Source organism: Engystomops pustulosus, chromosome 3 (assembly GCF_040894005.1).
Source record: "Engystomops pustulosus chromosome 3, aEngPut4.maternal, whole genome shotgun sequence".
Taxonomy (NCBI): domain Eukaryota; kingdom Metazoa; phylum Chordata; class Amphibia; order Anura; family Leptodactylidae; genus Engystomops; species Engystomops pustulosus.
Window position 1 is genome coordinate 215,678,401 of NC_092413.1, and position 11,560 is coordinate 215,689,960.

The 11,560-nt window shown below is 48.9% G+C and overlaps 2 protein-coding genes across 2 annotated transcripts; both read right to left on the reverse strand.

Annotated features, from left to right (window-relative positions):
- Window positions 1-201: 201 nt before the first annotated feature.
- Window positions 202-1,161, reverse strand: LOC140122948 (interleukin-17A-like). The gene is made up of 3 exons (XM_072144192.1): window positions 1,138-1,161; window positions 653-888; window positions 202-439 (listed from the first exon to the last, which is right to left on the reverse strand). The coding sequence occupies exons 1-3, from the start codon at window positions 1,159-1,161 to the stop codon at window positions 202-204; spliced, it is 498 nt and encodes a 165-aa protein (XP_072000293.1).
- Window positions 1,162-7,017: 5,856 nt separating this feature from the next.
- Window positions 7,018-8,055, reverse strand: LOC140122949 (interleukin-17A-like). The gene is made up of 3 exons (XM_072144193.1): window positions 8,032-8,055; window positions 7,547-7,782; window positions 7,018-7,255 (listed from the first exon to the last, which is right to left on the reverse strand). Exons 1-3 carry the CDS (start codon window positions 8,053-8,055, stop codon window positions 7,018-7,020), a joined length of 498 nt encoding a protein of 165 aa, XP_072000294.1.
- Window positions 8,056-11,560: the final 3,505 nt, after the last annotated feature.

Consider the following 11,560-nt stretch of genomic DNA (forward strand, 5'->3'; position numbering starts at 1 on the left):
TCCTAACAGTTTGTTTAAATAAAGTAATAAATACTGAAGCCCACGACAAGCCAGAAGATTGCTCCCATTTTGTATCTTCCACTAGGGCTGTGATAATCCTGGTTGTGAGGAGCAGCCACTAACGACCTGCAATTAGTCTCCAGGGGTGATGAGGATGTTTCCACAGTCCGGACCCATGAGGTTCTGTTACAATGTTGTCTCCTATTTCAGGTAGTGGATGATGGGCCGGACACAGGTGCAGCCCACGGTGACCAGCTGCTTGTCCAGCTTATAGACGGGGACACATCCTCTCATCTCACCACGCAGGACCAGGATCTCCTGTCTGATGGGGACTGAGTTCATGCTGAGGTCCACATTCCCCTCAGGGTCCACACAGCCGTGGTGGAGACATCTGGCCTCATTGATGACCGCAGGAACCCGGTTAAGGTCCACATTAGAGCTGGGGGAAAGAGATGATCAGAGATTAGATTGGAGCAATAAACAGCTGATAATTTAGTCCCCTGAGACATTTAATGGTTGGCGTAGCCTGAAATGCCCTGGAATGACAATATTATATACATTGAGAAGGTTTAAGTGCCACCAGTGTCTCCAGTATGAGATATCTTGCAGTTCAGGTGTGAACAGAGTCATATTATCACCTCCTTATAGTTACCTGTATTCCCATGGAGACATGGAGCGGCTCCTCACACTTTCCATCATCATCTGTGCAGAACTTCTGCTGCTGACCCTCATATCCACCTTCACACGGGAAGGAAATGTGGTGTCCACAGGAAATGGACAATCCCCCCCGGACACTGGAGGGACATCCCACCCTTCTGTACCAGGAATCTCCTCGTCTCTTCCATGGACACAAGAGCTGAGGCTCAGAAGAAACCACGAGACGAGAACCTGAGGAGAATTCATGTTACATGTGTTATGGAAGTATCTCCATCATATACTGTCCATGTCCCACCATACACTAGACTAAGGGATCGCAGGGGTCATTGTACATATGGGGGCAGGTCACCTTCTCATTTATCTGAAGAAACCCCTGATCTATATATCTATAGAAATGTTCTCTGTGGGACATTAGAGAAACCTCCCTGATCTGTGGGTCACATCTGGTCCATAGAGATGTAGAGGGGTCAGCGTTCTTACCATTGATGTTCCGGGGGCGGCCATTGTTCTCCTAGATGAGCTCTGGTGAGGTTCTGCTGGAGGACTGTGCTGTGATGCTGGATCCAGGACCCATTATATAGGAGTCACAGGGGTTTCTGGCCTTTCCTGAAATTCTCATTCCCTGATACTCAGTTTCTATTAATTTCTTTGTAAAATAATTTTAATCTTAGGGAAATAAATAGGAAATATTGTGAGAATGTAAAGGTCAGGAACATCTCTCATTATGGAATCCCATAATCATTGATTAACCAGGAGAGTGGACACAATACTATTACTCTCCTGACTATCTCCAATGGATAGTGATAAGGAGAGTCATAAACCTCAGCCCTGTCACAAGCTCGGGGAATAGTCCCTTAGGACTAAAGTTTTGTGGACTCCCTGGACCACCGTGGGAGATAAAGATGCCAGCTGCAACCCGGGAGCGGAGTCAAAGTGGACTCCTCGTCTTCGCCAGAGCCCGCCGCAAAGCAGGATGGTCTTGCTGCGGCAGGGAGCCACCAGGTCGCTCCACAGGTAGGGACACAGGGCTGGCAGGACCAGGGGAAGGGAGGACCACGGGAAGGCAGGACCACAAGAAGGCAGGACCACGGGAGGACCTCGGCAGGACAGCTGGCAGGACCTCGGCAGGACAGCTGGCAGGACCTTGGCAGGATGGCTGGCAGAAACTCGGCAGGACGGCTGGCAGGAACTCGGCAGGACCTCAGCTGGGCGGCTGGCAGGAACTCGGCAGGCCGGCTTGGCAGGACCTCGGAAGACCACCAGGATTACAGGACAACCACAGGAGTACAGGACCGCCACAGGATAACAGGAACATGGGAATCACCACATGAACACGGGAATCACAGGAACACGGGAATCACAGAATACACGGAGGCGTCTAGAAACGCTCAGGAACACGGAGGGCTTTCTCTTCAGTAACAGGACATGAAGATCCGTCCAGGGATGCTGGGAGTAGCCAGGCTATATAGCAGAGCCGGGAATGCCAGCGCCAATAAGGAGGACGCTGGCCCTTTAAATTCTTAGAGAATAGGCACGCGCGCTCCCTAGCAGCGGGAGCGCGCGGCCTACACAGTAGACAGACCTGCAGCCTGGATTGGATCCTGATGGAGCCATCAGAAGCCGGAACAGGTATGTACTGACCCCGGGGGAGCGGGGCAGAGGCATCAGCAGGCAGCTGAGCACGGGTGCACCCACGATCCGCAACATGGATCGTGGGGGCACCCGCGCCATAGTTCCAGACAGGGGCCGGGCAGCACACGGATGCACCTGCGATCCAAGACATGTGCAACACCCTTGCCGCTGCCTCGGCTGTATTCCGGGCCTCGGCTGTCTCCAGGCCCCAAGAATAGGCTAAGCCCCGGTGGGGGATGTTGCACATGGATCGCGGGGTCATCAGTATCAAGCCCCAGAGTGTAATAACACATTCTCTGAGTGGGTGGAGTAAGGAGGACTCCCAGACATTTTGTATAAGTGTGGGTGGAGCAGGAAGGACTCACAGGCTTACCCGATGAATACAAAAATTTAAAAAAATCTTAATCATGGAACCCAGGAAAAATACCATGAAGTTTGTCCTCTCCTTTCTAATCCTTTATTACCACCAGACAGGAGGGGATTTTAGTTTTTTTGTATAATACAAAAAATTGCATAAATCCATTGAATTAATCTTGTCCACTGGAGATTCCAAATGTCGAAACTCAAAGATCAATGTAACTAGAAGCAAATATTTAATTCTCCTGCAGCGCCTCCAGAGGAAGAAAGGTGCATTACGCTGTTCCCATTTCTATTAATGAGTTATCCCCATCCATCCCTGCCCTTCCCCCTATCCTCTTGGAAAGCCATAGAAATAACATTGCACAGAATTGGGCATAAATGAGCACAGCAGGGAGGGAAATGGGAACTGATTTAGATTGTATTCAGACTGATCTACACCATAGTAATCCTATAATAAATCTCCAGGTGAGTGTTATTAGAGGAGACATTACACTCATTACCATGTGCTGTTATCTCTATGGGCCCAGATAATGCTGAGAGTTCTGATAAGTTACGGCCTCATTTGGGGAAGTGACGGAGATGTGACCCTGGAGTCTCTGGGATATAATGTGACATAACAGAGCAGAGCTGGACAGTCCACACTGACTCCTCTCCCCATCATCACACTCCACGGGAACTTACCGAAACTGGGATGGAGACTCCACCCGGAGCAACAACTGGTATAAATAGGGAGATGGACAGGAACCAAAGAACCAGAACAGCAGATCCACTGATATCTACAGGAGAAGGAGAATGGTCCTTACAAGATCATCACTGGTGCTGGTGAGTATCAAAGCCTCCATTGTATAATAGTGTATAGAGGAAGGAGGATTATAGGAGAGATCCTGTGATCCTGACTCCATCACTCACTTATATCCGTCACATGATGTGTGATAGGACGCAGATCACAGGAGACATCAATGCAGAAGAGATGATGATGTGATGTTATTAGGATTCTCCTCCATGTTCTCCCTCTTATCCATCGCTCAGGCGGCCGTCCTGGTGTCCCTCTGCTCATCCGCCTTCCTACCAGAGGAGTCTCTGTCCCACCTGAATACTCAGGAAGGATCTAGGGATGAAGAGCTCCACCAGGAGACCAGAGGGAGATGTCCTGGAAGAAAGAGCCGCCGCTTGCCCTCCGCCATGACAGTGGACATTAGTCTCATAGACACCAACTACCTGGACAGCTTGGTGCAGATGGAGGACATCAATGGCCGCTCCTTGTCACCCTGGGAATACAGGTAATGTCACACCTCACCTCATCTCACCGGTTACTGAATAGTCATATAGACTTGTGGAACCTTCCAGATGCCAAATATGGAAGGAAATTACATTTTCTTGAAATTTTGATAGCTCTGAGAACCTTAGAAAGCATCGAGAGAAGAAATATTCAGCAGAAAGAAAGAAAAAATCCTCAAATCTGCAAATTACACACAAGTTTCTGCCTGCAGCACATCTACTATACATGTACAGAGACCTGAGGAGCCATAGGGACACATTACTCACCACATGATGCGCCCAGTGTCATATATTATGTCTCTGACTTGTATTCTTCTCTTTCAGTCTGAACACAGATCCCAACAGATTCCCCTTTGTGATTTCCGAGGCCAATTGTCTCACTTTTGCTTGTGTAGACGCTGATGGCAATGACAGTCCAGAGCTGATGTCTTACCCCATCCAGCAGGAGGTGCTGGTCCTACGCCGGGAGCAGAAAGGCTGCGGCTTCTCCTATAGACTGGAGAGCGAGGAGGTGACACTGGGCTGTACATGTGTCCGGCCCAGGCTCAGCCACATCTGAGGGACTGGCAATATATATATATGTGTGTGGATTTATTTTGTAATATTTAAATAATAAATAACAAGACATAAGATGCCTAATTCTCGTCTATTGTGTTGTCTTGTCTGTAATGTGCAGTTATGTTCTTATAGATTTAGGATACTTTTAAGGTTATAAATCAGATACATGATCAAAGTTTGGGTTGTGGTCAGACACATGTCATGCTATAGTGGAACAGGTCCATGTTGGTATAGTCCATGCTTGTATAGGTTCACTCTATAGCGGAATAGGTCCATGATGTTAGTGGTCCATTGTATGGGGGATCAGGTCCATTATGTTGGACTAGTTCTGGTCATTGTTATGGTCCATTATGGGTTAGGATTACATGCACTATACACATATAACATAATACTATGATAATAAGATATAGATGTCTTTTCTTACACACATTTCATCACAAATTTTATAGGGTCTATTACCTTTATCCTTCTTCTGTCCAAGCTCAGTGCCCAGACCAGCGTGAGCTGTAAATGCAGCCATGAGGCCGGGTGCTGCTGTACTATACATACATGAGGGATTATATATAAATTAATAGGGGATGGGGTACGGTGCTGTGGGGGTAATACAGTACTATATAATCATTCTTCCAGTATACATAGCCTTTCCTTGTGGTTGCTGTACTATAATATTCATTTAATAATAATATTCATATTCATTTATCAGGTGGTGCTGCGATACTTCATTCTCATTCATGGGGTGGTGCTGTTGTACTTTATACTTATTCATGAGGGGGGCTATTTACAATAGATACATATCATTGGCTATTCTCAGAAGCCCAGTGTGTAGATGAAAGGTGCTGAAGACACCTTGATGTCAAATTCTATATGTATATGTATATATGACCCATGTGTATTGTTATGGCATAACTGTAAAATTACTTGACACAAATAGTGTTAGCACAGCTGGAGAGAGCGTTTGATAACAATTCCGATGATACCTGTATCCTGCTGTTGGCTTCTTCCTATCCTGAGATATAGGGTTAATAGATATGTGAGGCTATCTATAATAACCTCTCAGCTTTTCGTGAAGTGGGTGGGACTTCCTGGTTGTGACATCAGAAATGGGCGGTGCCAATAGCACTCAGGGCATTCACGTGAACATGTACAAACCACTCAGCCAATCAGGACACAGAATCAGTGTTACAGCTTGTACAGAGATCTAGTGCAGAGCAAGACAGGGGAGACACAGAGCACTGGAGCTCCGCATCACACAGGAATCTACTACATCACAAAGAAAAAGATATATAAAGGATATATTCACATGTGGCATTAACGCATCAGAACAGCTGAGAAGTGGAGATAGCTGTTAACATTGCATTTACAAAATGAATCTGCTAACACAGTGTTAACACATGTGCTATTGTATCACAGTATGTGTACGTATACATATACACTCAGTAAACCTCTCAAGAAAACCACCTCCATAAAAAAAAGAAATAATTCAATCACTGATTTTTATAATTTTTTGCCATTATACTGTATGGTAGATGCCCCCTGTCTGCAGACCAGTCCTGTACACAGATATCTGCTCAGAGGTATACACTGTGCTGTGTGTGCAGGATCTTATCCATTCATTAGAACTGATGGGGAACCGGAGCTCTGTCTGCATTTTTTAGTTGCTAAACTTTCATACATTCACATTTCTACTATATCCAAACACAAAAAGCACTGCTATATACCATTCCTGGCATGTAATTGGATGACCTGAAGCATGTGATTAGTCACATGCTTATGACATCACGGCAGGTCCTGGAACTGCCGGGAGCTTTTACTGATAAGGAGCGTGCATGTGCTAGTGACCCCTCCCAACAACACCCACCCATCGTCCTCTCCTCCTTCTAGCTACGGATTCTCATGGCAACCAACCACACAAAGACAACCAGAGAGATATCGTACTGCTAGCTTCTAGCCTGTTAGCTGACAAACAGCTGCAGATAGGTAGTGGGTGTATATTAGAAAATTTCTTTTTTTGGGTTGATGCAGAGCTAGGCAAATGTTTTTTTACTTTACAGTTGCACTTTTGGTTTAATGGGCAGGATGGGGGCGGTGCGGGAGGTTGAAGTATATTGGGCTCCAATTCAATATTGGAGTCTTGCTACACCACTGTATACAGTAAGATATAGACTGAGGACTAAGCTGCTAAATAGATTTTTATTCATACAAGTAATCATTATGCAGAATATTTCCTTAAAATATAATATTTTAAAATGTAATAAAATACTATATAATAAATAAATAAATTACAAAGGGCAAAAAAAAACACTATTCTTCACAAATCTCTTAGTGTTATTATCGCAAAAGTTTGTTTAAATAAAGTAATAGATACTGAAGCCCACGACAAGCCAGAAGATTGCTCCCATTTTGTATCTTTTACTAGGGCTGTGATAATCCTGGTTGTGAGGAGCAGCCATTAACGACCTGTAATTAGTCTCCAGGGGTGATGAGGATGTTTCCACAGTCCTGACCCATGAGGTTCTGTTACAATGTTGTCTCCTATTTCAGGTAGTGGATGATGGGCCGGACACAGGTGCAGCCCACGGTGACCAGCTGCTTGTCCAGCTTATAGACGGGGACACATCCTCTCATCTCACCATGCAGGACCAGGATCTCCTGTCTGATGGGGACTGAGTTCATGCTGAGGTCCACATTCCCCTCAGGGTCCACACAGCCGTGGTGGAGACATCTGGCCTCATTGATGACCACAGGAACCCGGTTATGGTCCACATTAGAGCTGGGGAAAGAGATGATCAGAGATTAGATTGGAGCAATAAACATCTGATAATTTAGTCCCAGATGAATTTATTGTTTGACCTTGTCCTAAATATCCTGGGAAGACAATGTTACATGTCACAGACCTTCCTGGGATCTTCAGGTCACATTATTTCCAGGATGTTTATTGGAAAAAATTAATGAAGTCCATTATGAGCCATGAAGATAGTTTAAGTGCCACCAGTGTCCCCAGTATGAGATATCTTGCAGTTCAGGTGTGAACAGAGTCATATTATCACCTCCTTATAGTTACCTGTATTCCCATGGAGACATGGAGCGGCTCCTCACACTTTCCATCATCATCTGAGCAGAACTTCTGCTGCTGACCCTCATATGCACCTTCACACGGGAAGGAAATGTGGTGTCCACAGGAAATGGACAATCCCCCCCGGACACTGGAGGGACATCCCACCCTTCTGTACCAGGTATCTCCTCGTCTCTTCCATGGACACAAGAGCTGAGGCTCAGAAGAAACCACGAGACGAGAACCTGAGGAGAATTCATATTACATGTGTTATGGAAGTATCTCCATCATATACTGTCCATGTCCCACCATACACTAGACTAAGAGATCGCAGGGGTCATTGTACATATGGGGGCAGGTTACCTTCTCATTTATCTGAAGAAACCCCTGATCTATATATCTATAGAAATGTTCTCTGTGGGACATTAGAGAAACCTCCCTGATCTGTGGGTCACATCTGGTCCATAGAGATGTAGAGGGGTCAGCGTTCTTACCATTGATGTTCTGGGGGCGGCCATTGTTCTCCTAGATGAGCTCTGGAGAGGTTCTGCTGGAGGACTGTGCTGTGATGCTGGATCCAGGACCCATTATATAGGAGTCACAGGTATTTCTGGGCTTTCCTGAAATTCTCATTCCCTGAAACTCAGGTTTCTATTAATTTCTTTGTAAAATAATTTTAATCTTTGGGAAATAAATAGGAAATATTGTGAGAATGTAAAGGTCAGGAATATCTCTCATTATGGAATCCCTTAATTACTGAATAACCAGGAGAGTGGACACAATACTATTACTCTCCTGACTATCTCCAATGGATAGTGATAAGGAGAGTCATAAACCTCAGCCCTGTCACAAGCTCGGGGAATAGTCCCTTAGGACTAAAGTTTTGTGGACTCCCTGGACCACCGTGGGAGATAAAGATGCCAGCTGCAACCCGGGAGCGGAGTCAAAGTGGACACCTCGTCTTCGCCAGAGCCCGCCGCAAAGCAGGATGGTCTTGCTGCGGCAGGGAGCCACCAGGTCGCTCCACGGGTGCGACTAGGCACGCTGTGGCAGCCAAGGTAGGGACACAGGGCTGGCAGGACCAGGGGAAGGGAGGACCACGGGAAGGCAGGACCACAGGAAGGCAGAACCACGGGAGGACCTCGGCAGGACAGCTGGCAGGACCTCGGCAGGACAGCTGGCAGAAACTCGGCAGGACGGCTGGCAGGAACTCGGCAGGACCTCAGCAGGGCGGCTGGCAGGAACTCGGCAGGATGGCTTGGCAGGACCTCGGAAGACCACCAGGATTACAGGTCCACCACCAGGATTACAGGACAACCACAGGAGTACAGGACCGCCACAGGATAACAGGAACATGGGAATCACCACAGGAACACGGGAATCACAGGAACACGGGATTCACAGAATACACGGAGGCGTCTAGAAACGCTCAGGAACACGGAGGGCTTTCTCTTCAGTAACAGGACATGAAGATCCGTCCAGGGATGCTGGGAGTAGCCAGGCTATATAGCAGAGCCGGGAATGCCAGCGCCAATAAGGAGGACGCTGGCCCTTTAAATTCTTAGAGAATAGGCACGCGGGCTCCCTAGCAGCGGGAGCGCGCGGCCTACACAGAAGACAGACCTGCAGCCTGGATTGGATCCTGATGGAGCCATTAGAAGCCGGAACAGGTAAGTACTGACCCGGGGGGAGCAGGGCAGAGGCATCAGCAGGCAGCGGAGCACAGGTGCACCTGCGATCCGCAACATGGATCGTGGGGGCACCCGCGCCATAGTTCCAGGCCGGGGCCGGGAAGCACACGGATGCACCTGTGATCCGAGACATATGCAACACCCTTGCCGATGCAAGGCAGAGGGGTTGTTGCGAATGCGTCCCACCATGTAGCTGGCAGCCTGTGTAGGGTCTGATCAGCCCCACAGCATGTCACTACATAACACAGGGGAACGCTGCAGTGGTAGAGTCTGCCTGGTAAGGCAGGAGTTAATTGTTTTATGTGATGTAATATGTGTCAGCCAATCACATGTGTTATACCTTGTTTCTGTGAGCTGAGATGTAATTGGAGGAGTAGCCACCACCTGACCAGTGGGAGTAATAAAACCCCTGGTCAGGAAAATTCTAGAGAGCAATTGGTCAGAAGAAGAGTTCTCTCTCTCAGATCAGAGTAGAGTGAAGAGTCAGTGCAGCCAGCACACCAGACCAGTGCAGGAGAGCTTAGCTCCCTGCCTGAGTGAAGTGAAGAGTTAGTCAGTGAGGAAGGGGATATCATCCTACCTTCAAGGGTGATATCTGAAGCAACCCAGGACAAGCTGAAGCATCCTACTAGGACACAGCTACCTCCCAGCCTGCCCTTGCATCCAGGCTGGTGATCTACTCCCTCCAACTGCATCTCCAGCATTCTACCATTTGTCAAGGCACGTTGCTACTGTTCCTGTTGGTTCCAATAAAGAACTGTAAGTTATTTTTGTTCTGCCTCCGTCTGGTCCCTTCTACTACGGCTGTCACCATCCCGGGGACCCTATCCACCACACAGAGACTCATACTCCAGATACCAAAGGGTTGCCCCAGGGAGAACCGCTACAGCAGCCTCTCCCTCCTCATTTCTTGCCAACACCACCCAGCTGGAGAGCTGCCAGGCTGTAGGACAGCCCTCCGGTTCCCCATACCAAGCACCGTGACACTAGCGTGCCTAGGCCGCAACCGCCAGCCATTCAGGTATTCCGGGCCCCGGCTGTCTCTAGGCCCCAAGAATAGGCTAAGCCCCGGTGGGGGATGTTGCAAGTGGCGTCACGAACATTATTTATACTTCTGTGCCTTATTCTGGCACTATAGACTGTACTTTATTACAAAGACTGTGCTGCCTAACCCTGCTGCCATTCGGGTTAGGCCCAAGTGATTGTGTGCATTACCACATTGAACTGTGTTATTTACCTCAGAGGCTGTGGCGCAGCAAGTATTTCTAGCCCACCAAAATCTGCACTGGCGGGAAATCCAGATGACTCACCAAGCTCCACCCACACGCGAATGGCACGAACCCCGCCTCCTGTGGTGCAGGGGAAAATAGAGCCCGCCACAGCTCTTGGCGGGAAAAATATGGACTCCTCCCTCTGGCGCGAAGCAGACTTCCTGCCCCGCCTCATCGAAGTGCCAGAACTCGTGTGGACTTTGTGCAGCGAGGTCAGCACCGGAGTTCCTGGAAGCTCTCGAGACCATGATCGTGGTCTCTGCACAGCCAGTCCGGAGGCCCTTTGCTGGGCACCGGCTACATCGCGGACTGACCCGAGCCTCCGTCATGAGGACGTACCTCCAATCGGTGACGGAGTGCCAAGCACCACCCTGGCGGTTCCTGTTGCCTCTCCCGGCTACCATGCTGGTACCGCAGGCCCACGTGGAGGCGCCACATGGGGAGGCCCCGACTCCTGCTGAGCCACTACTGCTGCCGAACCTGCACCGAGTCCTACTACGGTTGTCGACCATCCTGCGGTTCCTGCTGCTCCTGCTCCAGTTCCGGCACCTGCCCAGCCATCTGCGAGACCAGAGCCTCCACCGGAGAGACCATCGGCAGCACCGGCACCCCCGCAACCTCGGGGCCGAGGTGAGGCCAAGCGGTTTATGGCAGGCCGATCCAAGGAGGGTGCTTGGGTCAAGAAGAACCGGACCACCGGGATGGTCCGCTACTTCGACCGCCAACGGGGTTACAGCTTCGCTACCCAGGACTACACCGGGACGGGAGGTCTTTATTCCCTGCCAGTCAGTCAAGAGGCCTGACTTGCCAGAGAGGCTAGACAACCTGAAGCCCAGGGAGTACATTGAATTCTCCCTCCAGGAAGGACCCCGCGGACCATGGGCGGCTGGTTTAATCCGAGTCCCAGACCCTGATGAGGATCGCTACCCGTCTTGTGATGAGCTTTATGAGGACGACGAATGGCCGGAGTCTCCGAACTCGTCTTCTTCCTCGGTGGAGGGTCCCCAGGAGGTGACCCATGTGAATGCCCCATCCACGGTCATCGTGAGTATAGGCCCCAT